Source organism: Pogona vitticeps, chromosome 2 (genome assembly GCF_051106095.1).
Source record: "Pogona vitticeps strain Pit_001003342236 chromosome 2, PviZW2.1, whole genome shotgun sequence".
Taxonomy (NCBI): domain Eukaryota; kingdom Metazoa; phylum Chordata; class Lepidosauria; order Squamata; family Agamidae; genus Pogona; species Pogona vitticeps.
The window spans coordinates 170,667,477-170,690,658 of record NC_135784.1 but is presented as its reverse complement, the minus strand read 5'-3'; the positions used below and the strand labels follow the sequence as shown (position 1 = coordinate 170,690,658).

The window sequence follows — 23,182 nt, the reverse complement described above, 5'->3', positions numbered from 1 at the left end:
ACACAGTCTTGTGATATTGTTAAAACTGACAAGTTTTCTTCGGTATCAGTGATAAGTCATATTCCATGGAAAGGAGGGGCCTTGAGCACTGTACCCCCTTGCCAGGGTTACAGGGTTGGGGGATCAGATGCCATATGATCTTGTGTTTCAGGCAGTAAAATCCTTTGATTTGGGCCTTTCCAGTGAGCCTTGTGGCACTGTGGTTAAACTGCAGTACTGCAGCCAAAACTATGCTCACAAAGCCGGTTTGAGGTTCACTTAGTCTTTCATAATTCCAAGGCTGGTAAATTGAATATGGAACTTGGGGGCAGGCAATGTGTAGCCTCCATAATTAACTTGTAAAATATCCGGAGAGTGCTTTAAGCACTATGGGGTGGTATATAAGCAGCACATTATGCTTTTGCTTTGCCTTTTGCTTTTTAATAGCACACAGCCATAGGAAAACAACACCTTTTCTAACTTGTCATCTGAAGACACAGTATCATTTCACTTCAAAGCCACAGCAGGTCAAAGAGAGTACATTCCCTTTCGTTTCTCGGACTGGAACACAGACCAAATTATTTATCTAAAACAAACATTTACTGCTATGCGCCCTCCAGTTTTAACCCAACTTGAACATCTAACTTGGTTTCGGCATTCAGTGTTGTACTGAAAAACATGTCACACGATGATAATGATATTGATGATAATAATAAAGGAGTACTTTCAAATTGGTGATGAACCCCTTTCTTTCATCCAGGAGAGCTGCACACACAGGGAACGTATGGCTCTGAAGAAATTCTTCGTCTGCAACTACCACCTGGGCAGCAGAGGCAATAGTGAGGGATGATGCAATCCAGTGGCCGCATCAGGGGCAGGCAGGGCCTTATCCCTAAGCTAGGTAATACTAAGCTAGATAGAATCACGGGTCTGACTTGGTGCGGGGCAATTTCCTTTGTAACATTGCCTGATCGCAACTAACCCTTGTTCAGGGGTTAGGGTGCATAGAATGAGAAGGGTCAAGCTTGAACCCTAAAACATTTTAAATGAAAGTGTTAAGACCCCCCAAACTAATTTTTTTTAAATGCAGTATTTTATCTTGAGTTACTTTTATGATCCTACGCTGATGTATTCTGGGTACATTGCTTTATGTGATTTGGAAATGAATGTGGTGAGAAAGCCTGTTTCTCTTATTCCAATGATGCAGGGGAGGTGCACTAATAATAACACCAATAACTAATCTGATATATAGCTTTTATTTCCTCATGAGAGCCCAGGTGACCCCAGGTATTTTACACATCCATGCAGTAATAATATGTGAGGAAGAAAAACAAATCGCAAGGCATTTAAAAACGAGGTGGAAAAGTAATGGGAAAGTGCCTCATCAACTACTGGGGGCGGGGAAGAGCGGTCCGATTATTCATTTCCACGTGCAGCTTTGGCACCTACGGGAAAAGGTATACGTGAGGACGGTGATGTTTAAAAGGAAGACCTTTGTAAAACATCTGGCCGGCCATACGGAGATCTATAGCGGCGTTTCCAGCAGCCACCAAGCCAGAGGAGGCGAGGATTTCCACCCGGGCTGGATGGCGTCTCTCACCCTTCAGAAGGGATCGCCCCTCTCACGCTTCGGCCCCATTCGTTCCGTCGATCGATTATGAATTTAAATTGCACGCACGTACCTTCTTGCCACAGCCCACCCCGCGCGCCCCCGCTAGCGAGGGCTGGCATCTTACACACCGACACAAACGCACACGCCCCTTTGCAAAAGGTTGCTTGCAGTGTGTGTGCGCGCGCGGGGGGGGAGAAAGGGGGCCACCATTGTGTGTTCATAGAGAAGGGGCGGGCCCTCGGTTCCCCCCCCCCATCCCCATTCACACGGGCAGGTAACCCCTTTTTGGAATGGGCGAGGGGCGGTGGCGGCTGGAGGTGGGTGAGGAGGAGGAGGAGGAGCGGCTTGCAATACCGAAGGGGGGGGGGGGAAGCTGCCGCTACGTATTGGAATTAAGACCCTGGCGACCAGCGCATTTCCCTTTGTGCAACAGGAGCCGTGGCACTGCACGCCCTGAGATTTCTGTGGGGCTTTTCGCTTAGGGTTGAGGTAAAGAAAAAGGAAAAATAAGATTTGCCACTTCCATCAAGACGAGGGCGCAGCAGTGCCTGTGGCTTCTTCCAGGTTCCCCCCCCCCTCCGCGCAAGGGAGGCTTTCTTTTGGGCGCGGGGTGGGAGTGCCGTCTTAAAAAATGCCTTGCCCACTAGGTGTGCGTTGCACCCTTCACTCGCTTCCCCCATGAGACGATGGCTGCTTCGAGAAGTTTAAAATACGAGAGCGAGCACGAGAAAAGGGGGGGTGGGGTGGAGAGACCGTTTTCTTCCATTCCAGCAGCAGCAGGAGGGGAGTCGGGCGCGCATGCGCTCTGAGCCCATTGCCGCGTAGCCCCCGTCCCGTTTGCGGCGCCCTCCCCTGCTTTTCCCTGGGAGCCCATGACGTCAGGCAGGCAGGAGGCGGCGCGAGCTCCATCAGGCGGCTGAGGCTTCGGGTGCGCTAGCTAGGCAGGGGTTGCTTTTTCCTGCGTCCGGCAGCAGGAGTAGGCGCCCCTCGTGCAGGCAACGCATCCTCAACCTCTGCGCCACCGAGGAGGGGCTTGGAAGGGCAGAGGGGGAGCCGAGCCGAGCTGCCCCCCTCTCTTTGCTGATCCAGAGAGGACCCCTTCTTTCTTTTCTCCCTCCTCCTCTCCCTCCCTTTCTTTTTCTCCCCCGCTCTTTCCCTTCATGCATCGTTCTTGGGAACCTTGGCCGAGCCTTCCAAGCACCTTGCCTTGCTTTTAATTTCGTGCACGAGGGGTAGTGTTCCTGGTAGCGCCCCGTAATTATTTTCCCCCCTGCATGCAACCTCCTTCTCTTGCAAGGGAGGGCTGAACCCCCTCCTCTCTCTCCCCTCCCCAGCCTTTACGGCTGCTGGGTTCTCTCATCTGCCTGGGCTGGGAGGGAGAGAGAGGAGGAGGAGGAGGGCGGCGAGACGGCTTTTCCTCCCCTTTTCCTCCTTGTAGTGGATGGTGGAAGCCTTGAAGACCCTAGGAAGGAGAGAGCGAAGAAGAGGAGGTGACAGAAGAAGAAGGAGCTCTTGCTGCACGGCTGGCCTGTGGACCGTCTAGAGAGCTGGTTTTTATTTTTTTTTGCACAAGCATGCCGGCCCACAGGGTAGAAATGACGGGGGCCCTGCTGCTCTTCCTAGGATTGTTGCACACATTAGTAGGGATCACCCCTATTTTTGCCCTTGAAGGTGAGTTGAAAACCTTTCTCTCCCACCCCCTTTTTCCATACCTTCTGCCTTCTCCCCTCTCTCTTTCTCTAGTGGAATATATACGAAACAGCCTTATTTATTACGTTGTCTTCCTGCAGCTTCTCCTGGCCTTTCCCCCCTCTTTGCTTGCAGCGAAACGATTTCCCTCCCTTAAAACGGGGGAAGTGGGTGGCGGGGGGGGGGAGAGGCTGGTCTTCGGAATTCAACCTAGGCTTTGCAGTTGCCAAACAAAGCTGCATTCAAAAGAAGAAAAGCCACAGGGAGCGTGTGGACAGAGGGTGCTGCATTTTTTGCATTCACACACCTACGTTTCTCCCTCCCCAGCCGGTGCCAACAAAATGTCCTACGTATTCCCCGCTTCTTCCCCCCTTCTCCCGATGTTTGTGTGCGTGGATGAGATGCGAGGAGGTGTCGGGGATCGGAGTTTGTCAGTTACGAGAGAGAGAGAAGCGAGGCTGGGCGATCATCCTTCATGAAATCCGTGCGCAGTGTTGAATGCAGATAACGCTTCGCATTCGTCCCACCTCCGGCCCCGTCAGGGTGTACCTTTGAAACTTGAAATCATCATGTAATCCTGCCCTTGTTTACTCAGACCTAAGCAAGTCCCAATGAGTCCTGTAGGAACTACCGTACTCCAGGGAAGTGCGCGCAGGTCTGCAGGGCTCTCTGAAAGAGGCGGCGAAGATCGTCGCGTTTTTCCTCAAAGACATACGTACCCTCTAGCTACCTTTCTAATACACAGAAAGACTGCCAGAGGGGAAATAAATCATTTTATCTGGGCACCTTCCCATCTGTGCTGCCACGGTATGCGAAGGAGTGGAAGCAGTGGCTGCTGCTGCCTGAACTCATCCTGGCTTTCCTTTCCGGTTCCAAAAAATAAATCATTTGCTCCAGATCTTTCAACCTTCTCATTTTCTTCCACCTTTTTTGTTGCCCTTCGCGTTGATGGTGCCCACCATAAGCTCAAGGAGATCATAGATACCTCTTGCTGTTGTTGGCGATGGGGGTTGAGCAGGAAAATGGAGGTTGAGCCACCCTCCTATCAAAAGATCGCGGGTGCTGGGGGGGGGGGGGGAGAGCCAAGTGTGACCAAGTAATAGATTCCACTGTCCGAAAGAGAAGTTATCCATTCAAGTGTTCTGGATGCATTTACTTAAAAGCCAGCAAGCATCTTGGCTGGAAGAGAGATTTCAGTGGTATGGAATCTGCAGTGTAGAAGCAGATCAGCAAAAGTAGGGAGTTCCCCCTTTCCACTGTTTGTAGGAGAACCTGCTCCACACTTTTCATGCTCAGACCTAGCGTAAAAAAGGAAAAAGGGTCAGAGGTTCTCTCTCTCTCTTTACCACTCTGCAAGACTGAGGGAGAAACTCACCTACTCACCTAGTACTTTTGCTGGTAGAGAGGAAGGTGAGTGGGCTGGGGAGAGGCCTTTTCAGTTGTCGCAACAACAGTAGAAAAGCTGTGGATTATCAGTGGGGTTCAGGAATGCGATTATTTGCTCATGGTGGTGGGGGGGGAACTTTCCAGGATGAAGAAACAGAAAAGAGGCAGGGAATATGTCTCTCATATATGAAACCTAAGTGATAGCTTCTCCTCTTGTGCACAACAGGGAACCAGAAGGAAGGCTTTTTATCTCCCCACCAGGCATCCTTCTCTCTCTCTCTCTCTCTCTCTCTCTCCCTCCCACCCCCACCCCCACCCCCACCCCCACCCCCAAATCACCTTAGTTTTTCTTCTTACCACCAAAGGCATTAAAGCAGCTGGATTGTTTCTCTGCCTGGAGGGCTTAAGGTAACATCAGTAATTAGTCAGGGTAAAAACAAAACAAATAAACAAAAGCAGCAGTTTTCCTCCTTTTGCTGGGATTGCTTGTGGCGCAAGAATCAGACTGGGGGTCTTTTCAGGTGTTGGTTTTTGGCCTGGAGACTTGCTTCCCCCTTGGTCCTGGATGGCTGTGTTGAAGAACAGGACTTCCTTTCTTCAGAAAGCTCTTTCGCCTGCCCTGGCCATTGTTTACATGTGTAACCATTTTGAAGCAGTTTGGGGCAAAGTGTGCGGTCTAGGCTCCCCAGAGGTGGTTGAGAGTTATCTCTTTTCGTTGAAGAGGACTAGCCGACTCCTGAATTGTGTGAGCACCGGTGGTTAAGAAGCAACAGTGGGAATAACAGGTGGTGTCTAATGACAAACTTCAGAGCATCTTGCAGTCAAGCCATAATTGAGTAATCTATCATTACAGCATGGATTCTAAACTCAGCAGTTTTATTTTGAAGTCGCCTTTCCTCTGTGGTCTCTCTCTCTCCCCTCCCCCCCTTGCTCACATAGGTCAGCATTTTTGCTTCATCATCATTTTTGAAAAAGTATTGTGCAATCTAATGGGCTTCCCTTCCTTTGGGCCACATCCTTTTTTTTTTTTAGGTCTGTGTCTCAAAGCGGACTCGCTGTAAGTCAGTTAATCTTGGAGCTAAATTCCAACCACCCTTCATACCTCCTCTGCTGGCTCAGCCCTGAATTTTACAACCTGTTAAAAGGATTTAGTGAAAAATCTGTGATGTCAGAAGGGTGGAAGTTCCAGAGATAGAAGTGCTTCATTATTTTAGAAAATCAAGCATTGTGTTTGCCTAACTCAGAGGTGTTTTTGGATTGTTGTGACCTGCTGTCAAGTTATTTCCAGGACATAATGGAGACCCTGTTAATTAGGGACCTTCAGAAGGTTTTGTTTTTAATACACCGGCTCAGCTTGTGCATACTCAAGGCTCTGGCTTCTTTTATTGAATCAACCCATCTCTTATTGACTCTTCTGTTGCCTTCAACATTTCTCAGCATTACTGTCTTTGCAGTAAGTCTTGTCTTCTCATTATGTTCTCCCCAAAAAGAGACTCAGTTTAGTAATTTATGCTTCTAAAATGAGCTCAGACTTGATTTGATCCAGAATCCACATAATTGTCTTTCTGGTGGTCCATGGTTCTCTATAAAACTTTTCTCCAGCATGTTTTAAATAGATATTTATTTATGCTTTCTTCCTTTTCCAGTTTTCACATCTGTGAACAGTAACCAGGAATATTATAATATGCTTGATACAGTATTTGCTTTGGTCTCCACTGGCACATTTGAGGATCTCTTCTGGTTCCTTCCCAGCTACATTTCCAAGTTTTTGCACTTGAAATTCTATACTTACTGGCCATGCTAGCCATTCAAATCTGGGAGCAGTAGTCTGAAGAATTATGTTTCCCAAGCTCTCAGCTCAGCCCCGCTTCCCCTTTTCAGAAGAGGTCTTTTCAAAGAATGTGGCAATGTCCACTTGTAAAGTAGTTGTCCTGTCTTCCAGAACCTTGAACTTCTAACAGATGTTTGAAATGTTGCTTTGGCCAGAATAAATTTGTCACTCTTTTGATTCTGTAAAATTTCTGGTTGTGCTTATTTGACACCCATTGTAAGCATCCAGACTTCTGTCATGCTTTCATCTTGCCATGATTATTCTTCCCCCCCCCAACATTTCATTGGGAGCTTGAGATGTTTATCTACATACTGTTTGTCCTGTTTGCTTGATTGCTTTGAGGACAAGGGTGGATAGAGTTGGGGTCTTGGGTTTGCTGGCTCTGTGGTTGATGAATTCCAGTGACAAGGTAGTGTTGCTGCTTCACTTAGTGTGTATGCGGAGTGTATGCCCCAGAATAAAGCAGATCTGGGAACAAAGCATGCCTGTTGTAAAGTGAATTTGAAACAGACTTATAGTATAGTAGAACTGTAATGGATGGTATATTGACAGTAAAAGTAGCAGATAAAATAGGGGGAGGTATGGAGTTGTGGCTTGCCATTCCATATGCATTGTCTCCAACACATTTTGGTATCACCTGGCAGGACAAAGTTCTAAATAGAGGAGTCCTAGAATGAGCTGGAATTTTTAGCATGTGTACATTACTGAAACAGCGACGTCTACGTTGGCTTGGGCATGTCGTTAGAATGGTTGACAGTCGGATTCCAAAATATCTCCTGTGTGGAGAATTAGTGCAGGGAAATTGCCCCAGAGGGAGACCACAGCTGTGATACAAGGATATCTGCAAGTAGGATCTGAAGGCCTTAGGAATGGACCTCAACTGATGGGAAACTTTGACATCTGAGCGTTCAGCCTGGAGGCAGGCGGTCTGTCATGGCCTCTCCCAATTTGAAGAGACACTTGTTCAGCAGGCTGAGGCAAAGAGGCAGTCCCGAAAGTAGCAAAATCAGGGAGCTGGACAGGGGACAGATTGTATTTGTCTTCAGTGTGGAAGGGATTGTCACTCTCGAATTGGCCTTCTCAGCCACAGTAGATGCTGTTCCAAGTCCTCCATACAGAGTATGTTACCATAGTCTCTGGAGAATGAAGGATGCTTAATCTAAAAGGCTCTTACTGAGTGCAAAAATTAAGGGCATGGCCTCCTACTGAGGGGCTATAAATCTTTTCTTTTTAAAGAAAAGGGCTGGTTAAGAGCCATTGTGTAATGGTTCTAGACACTGCTTTGCATGGTAGGGCAACTGGGTGTGTTTATTAGGCTCCTCAGTGGCTTAGGCATCTGGCTGCAGAGCCAGAGGTTAGGAATCTGATTCCTTGTTGTGCCTCCTGAAAGTAGACCAAGCCTGGGTGGCCTTGGGCATGCTGCACAGCTCCAGGGCACCTTCAGAAAAAAGGAATGGTAAACCACTTTTGAGTAATTCTCTACCTGGATAACCCCGAAAAGAATCTCCATAAGTCAGAATTGACTTGATGGCTCATGACAATACTAACACAAATTCAGTGCAGCATTTGCATTTCCATTTCCTGCCATTAGGAGACTCCTCTGGTGCATAGTTCAGTGGGAGCTTCTCTCAGCAATAGCTGCATGGATACAAATGGCGAATGTTTCTGCCCAGGCTCAGCTTCCTAAGATACAATGTGTTTTCTACAGAAGTCACAAACATCTTCTCAAATGATGGTTAGCGTGTGAGCAGAGAGCTGTAAGGTGCTTATCGACAAAGCTAATGGGGTTGCCCTTCAACTGAATAATGGATTCATTATTGCTTTTATGATTTTTTTTGGATCTGACAAAGCTCCGAGAGGGTTTCTTATTCTGCACTGCTGTGGTGCTGCTCACCCTTGTAGGCAGCAGCTGGCCAGAGTGTCAGCCTGAGATCTTTCCTAGTTCAGATATTTAGGACCCTTAAACAGGGACCGAACCCCTGGTTTTATATGAGCATTGAATGTGTATATTGAGTTACTACTCTGGGTGCTGTTTTCTTTGAAATTGGGCCAGTATTTTTTGCTAGTTTGGGGAGCCACAATAACAGTTAATAGCTTTCATTTCTCTCCTTGTGGCTTAGTCTTCAGTTCAGCTTTTGTAGTTGTAACTCACCACCAAGTCTTGCTTTGCCAGGATATAACTGCTTATGATGCATCTACCAACTGTTGGGCAAGCACTGTATCATGAGGTATAACACTGTGCCACTCTTACTCAGGCATTGTGCTGCCACTGCTAGAGCCATTGTAGAAGTGTTTAATGTATACTGTATATTATTTCTTGAGCCATACCTTCCAGAGACTTGACTTATGTATTTTTTTTTCAACAGGAGAAATCTGGGTTTCTCAGAATCCTGCTACAGACATTAGGCAGATAATCTTGGCTTTAGCTAAGATTTCAGAGTGTTTAAGACTAATCCTAATCACATGGCATATTCCTTGAATTTCAGGGACTTTTACTGCCAAATAAGGATGCTTAGGCTGAAATCCTGGGGTCCTTTCATGTGCTTGTTGAGGTACAGACCTAAAGACATACTGAGAATGTGAGGGAGGGCACTTATCTGTTACAGTTGCAATCAGGCACCCACCATTCTTAATTAATAGTGTCCATGCTTTGCATGTAGAAGCCTGAGGGTCCTTGCCTTTTCCATTTAGAAATATTTTGGGAAGCAGCTGATTTTAGAAGCCTCTCCTTAATTTTCTTTCTCCTAGTTGGATGGTTTGAATCAATAGGTTGAGTGAGTGTAAGGCAGCTTCCTGAGTTCCTGCAATCTGTGATTGGCTCCAGCTGCAGAGTGTGGTTTGCCTCTGAGTGATAAATTTGAAATGATCCTGCAAGATTATGTCATACTCTCTTCCTTCTTCTAGAGTCGATGGAGTTTTTCCTCCAGTTGCAATAACCATTGCATGGAGTTTATTTTACATTTAAATGGTGGTGATGAGGAAGTGGATTTATTTGGTGTGCAATTGCTTGTTAACCCTTGGTCTTTAGAGTTTCGACTTTCTCTTTATGGACTTGAGAATAGAATTGTATTTGTCTAGATGCCAGTAGGGGAGGGGGAGATGTTCTGTGAATGCTCAAGTTTACATTAAATATTGCCTTTATTCTCCACTCTCCTTCCTCTCCCCATCTGAAGCATTGTAAACTAGTCTGACTGCTGGTTAGAGCTGCTGCCGCCCTACATCTTATATAACATGGCTGGGTTGGTCTGTGGAGGTGTGTGGATTATATATGTGAGCTGAGTGATGTTATGGTGTGCTGCATGTGAGTACTTGTAAGATCAGTGGCCTTGCCTCTGCTTTGTACAAGAGGGCAGGGTTGGCTTCTTGATCCATATGAACACTCCCTTGCAAGCTCATTGTATGGAGGTCATGCACTCTGGCTGGTTCAGTGCAGAGTCCCTGGAAGATGTGTAGCTCTTACGTTAGTAACAGGCAACTAACAGCCTTGGCGGAGGACTCGGGCAGACCCTGTCTGAGCCGTGCTATATAAATCTTGACCCCAGGATCCTTCTCTTCCCCAGGATGTGCTTCTGAGGTACATGTCACTGGTCTGGTTTTATAGAAACAGTAGATGGTGTCATAAGGCTTGGACTTGTGCTGCACCCAGTTAGATTTCAGGTGAGAGAATAGTGTGAATTAATGTGTGTGTGTGTGTGTGTGTGTGTGTGTGTGCGTGTGCGTGTGTGTGCGTGTGTGTGTGTGTGTGCGTGTGCGTGTGCGTGCGCGCGTGTGTGTGTGTGTCTCCCCACCCTCCAGTTTGAAGCAAACACATGTCTTGCACCTGGAAACCAGCTGTCAAGGGAAGCTGCCCTTTTAATTGGTGGTGTGTGGTGCATTTTCCTTTTCTTTATTGGGCAGTGTACAAACATGCTGTCCCTCCCCGTGCCCCTCCCTCCCACACTTGCAGTGGTATAGTCAGATTTTCGGGCAGTCATCATGAACTGCTAAGTAGCTCAGTGGACTAGGTATCTGGTTACAGAGCCAGGGGTTGGGAGTTCAATTCCCCACTGGGCCTCCTTGACAGGGACTAGGGCTCCATGATCCATAGAGTCCCTTCCAGCTCTGCAGTTCTAAGAGGATTACTATTATTATCAGTTTGTGTCACCAAGGGCTGCTGTTCACTTGCTCACACTTTTGTTGTTGAGTATGAAAACTCTAGTATAAAACAAAAGCACCTTGTTTGTGCCAGTTCAAGTTGACTCCTGTTGGTTTAATGGACATTGGTATACTATACAGAGCTAGCGCATGACAAGTGTGCATACCTTGTAAAGAAATGCAACAGTGTAACTGTGTTTGTCAGGCTGAGTTGTACTTGGTGTTTTCCTCACTCCTCAACCTCTGGAGCTGCTTGAACAGATACTCAGTGACCTGATAAAATAAGTGTGAGAAAAAGTGACCTTTCAGATAGGCTGATGTTTGGCCTATAAGTCTCATCAGCCTTAGCAGACATGGAGAGTAGGCCAATGACAGTTGCAGTGCCATAATGATTGAAGGAATAAACCTTTTCCTTTCCTGCCATCAAGCAACACCCAGAATTCCTAGAGAGAGAAACAGAGAGAGGCAAAGGTGTTGGAATTGGCTGTCAGAGGCACAGAGCAGAGGCACATTCTATGCTCATACTTGCATGCTGCTTTTTCCTCAATTGGAAACTTGTGACAGCCTGGTAGCCTTCTCAGAATACAGTACTCTTGTGACCTGACAGAAAGCTCTGATGGGTCCATAGCAGATTCATAGGTAAAATGATGCTACCTGAACTGGCTTTTCTCACGAATTCAAATAACTGCTGTCATGTAGTTAAATATTAGCTGGCCAAATGCAGTTGTGTTCCCCCCCCCCCCCGCCGCCAAAAGCCCCAGTAGTTCTGGACTTGAGACCTAAATAAGCCTGAGTTGGACTGGAAGATTTTGGACTCCAAAACATGTTTTAAATGCCCATTGTGGCTTTAAATGGTATTTTCCTGCCTGCCCTATAGAATTCTTGTTATGTTATGTAATGCACGATCAAGTCACATCCAGCAGATGTCAACTACTGTATAATAGAGCTTTCAAGGTGTGCGAGATATTTAAGGAGTGATTTTACCATTGCCGCCCCTCCAGTGACTTTCCATTGTTGAGTGGAGATTTGAATCCAGGTCTCTTGAATCCAACACTATCAATACACCTCACGTGCTCTCATTGAAGTCTACCATGGTTGTATATGTAATTCCCCCGGTCATACCCCCCGACCAAATGTGTCATTTTGTTATCTTTGCAGTGTGCTATTAATAAATAAAAGTTCCTTACAGAAGCTGCCACCCTTCTTTAAAAATTGTTTGATGGTTATGAATATGAGCTAAGAATTGAGCTACCGTATATGCTCCGTGTGTGCTGGCGCTTGATCCTATCACTATGCTTGCGCAAAGTAGTTGTTTTTGCTTGTGCAAGAGGCAGGAAATGAGGCAGAAAAATAATGGAAATTGAAGTCAGGTTTCTTTTTCACTAAACAGTAAAATGCATCTTTATCTTTTTCAGTGCCTGAGGAATCTGTGTTGGCCCAAAGGATGGTAAACATTTAATAATAAAATAGATAGTGGGTAATTGGCTGCTTTTAAAACCATATTGCAAGACTGTTCCCTGTGGTAATTTGTTTAATCCTACTTAATAGAAGAGCAAGACCTAATCCCTGTAAGTGAAAGGATTAGACATCATCATCATCACCACTACCAGCATTATCCTATCAGAAACTGAAAAGTTTTTGAAATACACATCAGGTGGGATGGAAGCTTTGTCATGGCTGTGATCTTGGTACAATTAGGAAATAAAAACAACCTCTGAACATAGGAATAAGCATATATTCTTAGCCACGTGGTTAGGCATGATGGTACTATGGATCATTTTGCAATGGTGCAAACAGAAATCACATAGGTGTACAGTGTCATTTCCCATATGTGCATATATTGTGGGCATATGACATATGAATGCAGGTAGTCATTACTTGTAGAGTAGCCATAGAAGGCTGAAGTTTACTGTGGATGTATGCATTTACTGCATGTTGATATTGGAGTAGGAAGTGAAAGGAATGATGCAAACACACCTTCTTCTATTCTCAAAATCTGGAAGCCTTCCAAGCTCTTTGGTTTAATCTGCTGAGCTCTAATGATTTCCTAGCACAGAACTTTAGAGCTTCTTTATCCTGCAAATGTGTGTTAACTTTCCAGCAGGTTAACTGTCATGGCTTTGCTTCCGAAATCCTGACTTGTTGTTTTAGTGAGAATGCTAAGGATTCTTTATTAGGGATTTTTAGTTGCCCCTCCACACACTAAAACCCACAATTCCCATGGTTACCTGCCAAGAGGGAGTATCTACTAAAGCAACTGTTTAAGATTACGATAGTATAGAGATAAAATAAGAGACTTTACAGCATTACCTTGCTCTGCTCTTGTTTTCTAGTGGTAGTTTTACACACCACACACACACACACACACACACACACACAGAGAGAGAGAGTGCTATGCTTTCCTAGAATTATTTATTTCTAAAGTTGAAAGCTTTCCTTTCTTATGCAGAGAGATTTTATGATTTCATTCGCTGGGCTAGGATTTATGTCCTGTGTGGGCAATCATGTGCCCTATAGGTAGAGCAAAATAGGTTGAGTTGGAGTGAGAATGATTGCAAAGATGCATGTAAGACTTAAGAAGCTGTCCAGACAGGACAAAAATTCCACATCCTGATCCCAATTTCTTCTGGTTGGTCTTAGGGCTTATCGGGGGTCATGTCAGCGCTAAATTTTAAAAATCCCCATGTTTGGAAATGGTTTTCATCCGTAGATCTTTAAAATCCTGGGTATAACTCAATTTCCCTGCTTGAGCATTGCAATTTCTATTGATTAAAAAGAGTGCTAATTAAAACTTGTGATTGGGAAGCACAGAAAATAACTCCCCATAGGAAGTGCTGTGGCAGGAAACTTTGCCTCTAGAACAAATCCCAGGATAAAATTAATCAGCTTCTCAAGAAGAGAGGGGGCAAAAAAGTGGCAAGGGAGGGGAAAAAACATGGATCTTATCAAACTCAGCCTTGCATCATCTAGTTAGTGGGAAAAGACCCGAAGCAACCACAGCTGGAAGGGGTACATTTAAAGCATGTGCTTTATCTTATTAAGCTCAGTGGGGAAGTACAATGATAGCTCTTTCATAGAAGAAAAAACTGTTCTCATCTTGGTTGAAGTTTTATGCTATATATATGTGAAAGACTGTGTAATCATACCGCAAATTAGTTCACATCTGAAACAACTGTCATCGCTTACTTCTGGATTAGAATTCTTCTGTAAGCTTGCATTTGGTTCTCCCCACCGTGCTGCCTCCCATCCATGACCCTTTCAGTCTTTTTCATCTTCTACAGGTAGAACAGCCTCTGAAAGGTGCAAGCAGTTCATGTGACCTGATCTTGATGATCCCCCTCCCTTCCAGATTGCTTTCTTTCTTTCTCCATTGCCAAGAAAAGTAGCATGAATAGGCATGGGACTTCTGCTTGTCCAGTTGCAGTAATGGCATGTGGATGAGAAGTGGTGGTCAGAAAAATAGATGGGTGCCATTTTCCTTCAGCAGATAATTGGATCCCAACGGGAGTGTCCTGCAGGAGGGTGGGCTTTATGTTCTTCACTTTCTGTTTAATTGGCAAGCCGAGGGACTTTGTGCATCCTGGAATGTTATCTCTGCAGGCTGAATCGGGGTGATCAGGCTCTGTTCTGTTGTATTGCAGAAGTCAGTGTTACTGAGAATTTGGCAGAGCATAGAAATGTTGGATTTTTGAATGACATCTTCCAGAATGTGAGAGCTTTAGTTCCTGCCCCAGAGAACCTTTCTTGGGCTCTGGAATTAGGGATCCTGCTGTGTTGTGTTCAGGATCCATAGGCATATCGAAACAATGATTGTCAAACTTGCATATCTTATGGTTCATCAGTCACTCTGGGTCTGCCATCACAGAAAGGACAAACTCCCTTTTCCTCAGAAAGATATTTATATGATTATGGGAATTCTGTATTAAGGAATTAAAATTTAAGGATATAAAAATTACAGTAGTATTTGGTGGGAGTAGACACAAACAAAGAAAAATAGTAACTCCATTAGGAATTAAAATTATAATAATGCAGTTACTGCTGTGGTCAATGCAAAACACACACACACACACACACACACACACAAAATCACAATAGTATTTTTGGGAATACATTTTGTTGCTAGGGCTAACACAAGTGAGCAAAAGGTGATAATTCCATAAATACATACGTTTTGTGGAAAAGTTACATTCCACCTAGGTTATTTCAGCATCCCATTGGTGGCATGTGTACCATTGGTGAAGAAATATAGTGATAAAGACAACATTATGAATGAGAAGACCAAAGGGGGTGGGGGAAGGCTTATAGTGTTGCCGCCAATACAGTATCATCTTGCCCCTTGCTAGTTGGTTAAAGTAGATATATATGCAACTTTCTACAGTGGACTGTGCTCAGACTGGCTCCTCAGTAAAGAGTGAACACCAAAAGGCAGCTGATAAATTGACAACATGTGCAGAAATGTTAACACACAGACACAAAGCTTCTACAATTCAATAATCATAGCATAGATTCCAAGGTTGCAATGAAATTATGCAACCCAAACTCATTGAATTTGTAACAATCAGAAGCAAAAATAAAATCACAGGGAAGCCACAAAGGCTAGACCTGCTGTTCTAACTGTAGGGCTCTTGTTACCATCTTTCTTTTATTTCTCTCCTGCCTTTCGCGGCACACACACACACACCCCAACACAGGGACTGAAGGCAGCTTATGTTACATCACCACACTTCTTGTATTCCCAAGTGGCAACAAGGTTTAAATACAATCTGGGATCCCTGTGCATGGACGGTGGAGATGGTCTTCCCTCTAGGCCAGCTGTTTTGGCTTCCTTGCCTCTCTTTAAAGAAAGTATTGGCAGCAGTAAACAGGAGGTGTCCCAAGTGCTAAAAATATTGGGGAACAGTAGCGCTTCCATGCCAGGAATGGAATACGTTTGAGCCATACTTCTTCAGCAGCTCTTTGGCTCCTGAGTAAAGGGAATTTTCCCAGGGTTTGCCTTTCTCTCTGTTCTGGCCCCGTTCCCTTTTTGTCATTCCCCCAACCTGAGGGGTGTGTGTGTGGGGACTTTCACATGGTTCAGTTCCATTGAGCCATGTAAAATCTAGGTCAGGGCAATGCAAGTCGCTGCATTAGAGTAACTAGATCTCAGTTTTGGAAGAAAGGGGGGGGGCGGCAATTGCCTCTTCTGCGGGGACTTTTGCTTTAGAACCTAGGTACCACTGGGTCGGGTCAGCTCAGCTCAACAGAGCATAAGATCAGGCTGACAGGGGAGTTTTGTTCACATTTTAATTGGTGTGTTGTCATAACTGTGTGAGCTCTCGACTCCGTGCAAAACAAGTCCTTCTCGCTTTGTATTCTGCAAGCATGCAAAGTCCCTAGTTCAGTAATGATGGCAGAAGTCCTTCAACAAACAGCAGTTTGTCTTGACCTTGACTATGTCTTCAGGAAAGGGAGGGCTTCTGTTTGTACTTTTAAAAAACAGGTCCCTGTAGCTGCCCATAATCTGAAACAATCTGGCTGCTGGAGTTCCTTTAAGTGCTTTGATTGTGTGTTGATTGTGCTTGAGCAGGTCTTTGTTGAGCCCTGCATCCCAAAGAGGGACTGTTAAATACGTCATCTGGGGAGGCAGAAAATGTTCTAGGCAGGTATATTTGCCTGGATGATTAGAAACTTGATGGTTTCCCCCCAGGAAGCTGAAGCAACTATTTAGCTATGTACATGGACAGATTGGATATTCAGCAAGTCCCATCTACAGCTCATGAGCATTAGCCTTTAATTATATAATCTAGTGAAGTTGTAATTTCTAGGTCCACTTGGAGTGCTTTTAAACATTTGCTTTCCAATAGTGTTTAACATTTCTGGCTCATTTATTCTCACTTTCAGCAAGTGAGTTGGGGCACTGTGTTTCCTGTATTACAGATGGCGATTTGACAAAGTTGGTATCTGGTGTAGTAGTACTGTACTTAACAGGATGAATAAACATCAGTGATTTTTTTCTTAAAAATTAAATTGAATTATGATTTGAATTACGATTTAAATTTAAATATGAATTTTTATTTAAATCCTCAAACAATCCTTTTAAAATTTAAATAGTGTTTTAAATCAAAACATACCACGGTACTTAAACTTTTAAAAAGGGGCCCAAAGATTTCAGTTGTGCAGGTTGTACTTATTTGTGTGTGTGTGTATTTTTGTTTTGCTAAAATCCTAAGACCTAAAAACTAGATCTAGGTGTGAAAAGGTACTGTATTTGCTGGCGTATAACACTACTTTTTTGCCCTGGAAAACATGCCTCCAAGTTGGGGGGGTCATCTTATATGCCGGGTGCACTTCAGTTGGGATAGACATAGCTGCCCATAGTGGCCTTCCGATGCTCGCCCGGTGCCCATATTAGCCTCCGGATGTCTGGCCACCTCATTCTACATACCGTCCAGTATCACGCGGTATCCAGCGCAGCCGCGGCGAGCATCAGCAGCGAGACGGGTGCCAGCCTTTTCGACGTGACCGGCCCGTTCTGCTCGACAGGAAGCAGCGGCGCTCCGGCCCGCCCCTTGTCTATGCAGAGTTCACACATGCGCACTTGCGCATTAGTGCCAGTCACAGGGACATGCAGGGGCGGGCCGGAGGCGCTGCGGTCGCACTGTGGCCGTACAATAGTGACAATGAATAGCACCTTTTATTCGGTGTATGGAAGGTGTGCGGAAGAGGGGGTAGTCTTATACGGCGTGTATATAACAAACTCTATATATTTGAGTGGAAATGTTGGGGGGTCGTCTTATACGCCGGCAAATATGGTAGTTTAAATGGGCAGATTTATGCTAAGAGGTAAATAATAAGGCTGCTTTGGGACAGCAGGTCAACCTGGGGACTTTTTATTATTATCAGAAGCAATAGCACAAATTCTTTCACTTCCCCACCCCCACCCCTTATAATTTCCCTCTTGTGTATTTGTTTTTTAGCAACCTAATTTTGGGGCCCAATTTGTAATCTGTAATTAGGTAGGTGACATGGATTTGGCATGGTACTGCTCTTCAGCTGAACAATATGCAGTTGGATTGTTTGCCCGCTTTCTCATGCAGAACGCAAAGTTCTGACCCACTTCTAGCATATGCTTCCAGCTGCCTGGGGAATTCTTGTGGGGGAGTCCAAAAACACAAATCTGTTCACCTCTGCTCCAGTATATCCATAGCCATAGATATACCTGTGTGAGAGTCCCCTTTTCTTGTCGCAATTCATCAGCTTCTGCATTGCAACATACTTGCAGATCCCATCAACAGGGAATCATAGACAGAGGAGACAAAGAGCCCCATTTTGTGACCAGATGTTATATTCTGCAACCACTGGATTCAGTGCACCCCTGTGTTCATTTAATGTTGAGTGGTTCACAGTTGCCATTCTTTTGTGGTCGCAGTTAGAATGGGTAAAGAGTGACAAGGGAAATAAAAAAAACACACCTGTGGCTAATTTTTGGAGATAAAGATATTTGTATGTGTATGTGCGCATATTCCTGGAATGAGATGGTGTGATTGTGGTTTGTGTGTCTCTCTCTTTGGAATAACAGAATTATAGCAACTTCGTTTTTGTCGAGAAGTAGTGTTCAAGGCTGTTTGAAAAGTCTAGAAAAGGATTAATTCACATTGATATTCATTTTCAGAGTTAGTGAAATGAAATAGTTTAGGGCCAAAATGTGTATAAAGTATCCTTCCCCACCCCCACTTGGTTAAAACTGGCCACTGTCTGTCTTAACAAGTAATAGTTGTGTATCCTTAGTCTGGGTCAGAACCACTGAATGAGGAGAGTTTGGGGAACGGCTGCATCTCTGCAAACAACACACACTGTATCTAGAAGGTCTCAGGTTCACCTGCTGAGATCTCTAGGTAATTGTTGGGAAAGACTGCTGGCTTTGAACCTGTAGGCAGCTTTTGCTAATCCATAAATTATTGGTGCCCAAGGGGGCACCAATACATTATGCTCAAAAGAACATTAATCATTCCATCAGCCAACTCAAAAAATAGGGATACCACAAACAAAACATTATAATTTTGAAACCGGACATCATATGATCACCAAATTTGGCACAGATGTAGCAGAAAGTCTGCTCTTGGTCTGTGCCAAAGTTGGCGATGTTTGGGCAAAGGATTTTAAGTTAAAAAAATTTTTTTTAAAGTATATTGTTTTACCCCTGTGCTGAACCAAGTGACTTGAAGCTCTGGCTATTTTAAAAAAGATGAAATACATTGATAAGATAAAAAATTGTGTACCTTAAAATCGTCTGTCTTAGCTGCTTTTTAAAAAAAATCAAAGGAATTGAGCCATTCATGGCTCCACTTCAGTTTGCAGTTGTGCCTTTGAAGTCTGATAAACTCTGCGATTGATTGCTTCAGTATAACTTGCAGCATTCTAAAGTACTGAAGTAACTGCAACTGTGAAAGAAATCATTTAATTCCTTCCTGGTGTGAGGTCAGAGCAGAGAGTGAGCTGTCCCCTCGTGAACAGGACACAGAACAATCAAAAGGAATAATAACAGCAGGAAAAGAGACAGAAGTAGAACAGGGAAAAGATCAAGCGAGTGATGCACGCGAGGAGGAAGAAAAGGAGAGAAGTCGCGCGGAGGAGCAAGAGACAGAAAGAGAGAGAAAGGCGCGAGGAAAGGCGAGAGAAAAGGCACGCGGAAGAGCGAGAGATAGAGAGAGGGATAGGGAGGCGCGAAGAAAGCAAACTGTTGGAGCAGTTAGGAGGGAGAGAGAGAGGGAGAAGGGTAAATCAAAGGGATGACAGAGAGAGAGAGAGTAGATGTGTTTTTAACAACTGAGGAAGGAAACACATCTACAGATACAGAAAAGGTCTCTGTATTTGAGGAAACAACAGATGACTTAGTTAAAGAAGGCGCATTTGCTTATAAGGTACCAAGAAAGAGATTAGCCGGGAGTATCAGAGAAGGAAGAGATGAGTGGTCTTCAGAAGAGAAAATCTGTCCGATTATACAAGGACTAAGTCCATTGGAATGGACAGTTTTAGTCTTTCCAAGGGATCAAGGTCCAGAGCAACAAGTCTATCCAGCAGACCCGAGCTACATGAGGGAGAAACAGGCAGAGGGGCAGTGGGCTCGCCACCCTTGCTGCGGGACCATATGTACCGGGTGCAAGCAACAACAGAGAGAACCGACCAACAAAGAGAAATCAAGATGAATTTGTTATTAAAGGACATTAACCAAGAAAAGTCATTGTCATGGATGTGGGACAATTCCCCACCTCAGTTATCTGTTTGCTGTTCTAACGAGTTGAACAAAGTTGAAGCAATAGGTTCTGTTAATAAAAGTTCTTTTATTCAAAATAATGACTCATCTTTTACAGTTCACAGGGAAAGAATGAACCTTCTTACATCTGGCCAAACATTTTAAACTTCTGACTGTGAAAATCTTTACAAAGATATTTTTAACAAATAGATAATAATATACAGAAGCTCACTTGTTTAAGCTTTGAAAAAACTGGTTTGTTTGTTTGCTTTGTGGCTGGGGATTATCTCAAAGCAAGATTTACCTAGTTTACTTATGAGTAAATTTACCTGGTTTATTTGCAAGTAAGGCTATAGCAGCTGCGGATTGGGGTGAAGATTAGGGAAACTGAAGGAGGTAAACAACTCACTTTCCCCAACCTTTCTCGCTCTATATGAGTTGCAGACTTCCAAAATGGCCTGTCATTAAAAATTCTGCTCAGATCTTGCAAACCAACAACTCATGTTAAGATTCTGCTGCCCCCTTCCCTTCAAAGCAATACTGCATTGTTTTTTTCTGTTAAGTTCTCCTCAGATATTGCAAACTAACAGCTGTGACTTCCTTTATTGAGTCAAATCATCTCATGTCAAATCTTCCTCTTTGTCTACTACTCCACCCTATTTTCCAAAGAATGTAGTCTATTCTGGTCACTTCTCTATTTCAATTAGATGTGAGTAGAAGTGTAAGCTCAGGTTACTCATTTTTGCTCAAGAGAGAGTTTAGGCTTGACTTGATTGAGCATCTCACCTCCACTTTTATGGTTGTCTTTAGTATCTGTATTTTTGTCCCTGCCTTTCTTCACTGTCTTTCTTTCACATAGCATGGATGATTTTGACCTTGGTTTCCAGTGACATTCTTTGCTAAATCCAACCTGCTCCATTTTTAATTTCAAAAAGCAAAGAGATTTTTTTGGAAAACATGCACATAACATGCCCTTACAGCTTTTGGTCCAATATAGGTTTTCTTCCTCAGCTTGCCTAACTCAAAGAAAGGATTTTGAAATTGAAACATAGCTTTCTAGTCTGCATTTGGCAGAGCAGGCATGGCAACATTAATTTACCTGAGAGCTTAAAGGGTGTGTATATTTCTCCATTGTACATGTGCCTACTCACACATTTGCTTCACCATTTCATTAATTCCAAAGCAGCCCTTCGAAATATTTTGGCACGGAGGGACTACAGCCACATCCAAGCTGTTCTTGCTTCTGTCTTCTCCCAGTAACCATTATTTATTTATTTGTTTGTTTTTTTGTTTGTTTGTTTGTTGTATAGATAAATACAGATCATATGTACATTAGTACAGATCATATACTCATTTCTGGAATCTTCTACCACTGGGTAGTTATATATGAGAGAAATTTCAGATTGAATTTGTGTGCAGTAGTACACACACTCCTTTTAAAAAGCCAGGAAATCCAGTTTTAAAAAATATCTGGCTTATGAATCTGTGATATTGTGTTTCTGTACCCATGATTCAAAAAGCCAGGAAATGGCCCGATATTGCTGCACAATATAATGCCCGTGTTGCCAGCAGGAAAAAGGATAACAAGTATTACATAGCAAAGGGCAGCCTGAATGTCAACAATGGCAGCAGTTAAGATGATGTACAAGATACCCTCTTCTACTCACTGCCATTAACACTTGTTGAAAAACAGCTGTGACAGTTGCATTGTGTTTGGGTGAGAAGTAGTTAACTAATGAAAAAAGGATTCAGCTCTGAGACTTTCTGTTACGTGGCATGACTTTGTGAAGCTATGCCATGCTCTCATGCCTAGTTGTTATGACATGGTACATCATGATACACCATATGTCATTTTTTCATGACACACCAGGACATATCAAGTGGTGTTAATCACATACCACATGTCATGTCGTGCCATGATGTCATGACATGGCAAGCTATGTCATGACACACCATGTAATTCCATGCGAGCTTATGTCATGCCATGTCATGATATCACGAAATGTTAAAAGCAAAGCAAAGCGTGCTGCTTATATACCACCCCATAGTGCTTCAAGCACTCTTTGGGCGGTTTACAAGTTAATTGTACAGGCGACACATTCCCCCCCCCCCCAGCAAGCTGGGTACTCATTTTACCGACCTCGGAAGGATAGAAGGCTGAGTCAACCTTGAGCAGGCTACCTGGGATTGAACCCAAGATCATGAGCACAATTTTGGCTGCAGTACAGCAGTTTCACCACTGCACCACAAGGCTGTCATGACACATTGTGACACAACAGGTTATGTCATAGCACACCATGATGTCATGACATGTTAAGCTATTAATGATATGTCAGGTTATATCATGACACACCAAGATAAATTGAGAGAGAGAGAATTTTTTAAAAAATTAAGGTGATATGAAAAATAAACAATTGATGCGGATTTTTGGACCAGATATATCTTAGTTGCTCACAGAAACAAATAGATCATTAGTGCTATTCACCCATGCTCAAATTCAGCATTATCAGCATAGTTTGAGAAGGGCAGATAGCCCTGTCACCTTCTCATTGCTTTCTCCATGTGAGCAGGGCCGAGTCTGAAAAGAAAGGTTCCGGCTCACAGGTAGGCTGTACACAGGGGCAAGAACCTGGATTTTCCAGGCTTCTTACTTACATTTAGAACTTTGTGCCCTACCAAGCTAGCAGCAACATTTCATTTTCAGACTTGTCCCTGATCATGTGGAGAAAGCAAGAAGAGAGGGGGATAGAGAAGGCTTTTCTGCTCTAACCATGTCAACAAAACTGGATTAGAGGGGGTTGTCTTGTCCTCCATAGGCCCACCATGATATATTGGTGCATTTGAGTCCCTATGAGCCTGATTCCCAGATGTTAGGTCTGGGTCTGGACTATAACATCAAACCTCTAATAGGAGATTGGCATGATAGCATACTTCTTCAGAGATCTCTCCCACCCACCTCCACCCCAAATAGTCAATTAAATATTGGGGAGAATTATGTGAGGAAATGGACCAAGCCAAAATCTTTCTCTCTAACTTTGTCATATTTCCAGTGTCAGAACTCCTGAAATCTGGAGGATCATATTCCATTCTGTGATTCACCCACAACATACATCCAGACTTCTAGTCTGAATTAATAGACACTAAGCGTTCATTGAACATAATGTCTACTAGCATCTGGTGGGGGTTAGGTCATAAAAACCTGGGCCTGAACCCACATTTCCTGAATCACCCGTCTCTTGCCTCAGTTGCAAGACCTGATTTCCTGTGGTTTGGGCTGTTCTTCCCCCGTTCTGCTGTCTGTTGTCAAAAGAACAGAATG

At 44.1% G+C, this 23,182-nt stretch overlaps 1 protein-coding gene and 1 long non-coding RNA gene across 7 annotated transcripts in view; one reads left to right on the top strand and one right to left on the bottom strand.

Annotated features, from left to right (window-relative positions):
• Positions 1-2,508: 2,508 nt before the first annotated feature.
• The window catches only part of LRP1 (LDL receptor related protein 1), a 447,517-nt gene continuing 426,843 nt past the window's right edge, over positions 2,509-23,182 (top strand). For 2 of the 6 annotated variants that reach the window (XM_072991220.2, XM_072991217.2), the window contains exon 1: positions 2,510-3,262. In XM_072991220.2, the coding sequence (XP_072847321.2) occupies positions 3,166-3,262 (97 nt within the window). In that variant the 5' untranslated portion in view covers positions 2,510-3,165. Of the gene's footprint in view, positions 3,263-23,182 lie in introns of all 6 variants that reach the window. The other 4 variants (XM_072991218.2, XM_078384710.1, XM_020778743.3 and 1 more) reach the window with 3 other exon arrangements.
• On the bottom strand, positions 4,371-4,743 carry LOC144586448 (uncharacterized). Its single transcript, XR_013541286.1, has 2 exons — positions 4,664-4,743; positions 4,371-4,578 (listed from the first exon to the last, which is right to left on the bottom strand). It is a non-coding gene; the product is annotated as an uncharacterized LOC144586448 (long non-coding RNA).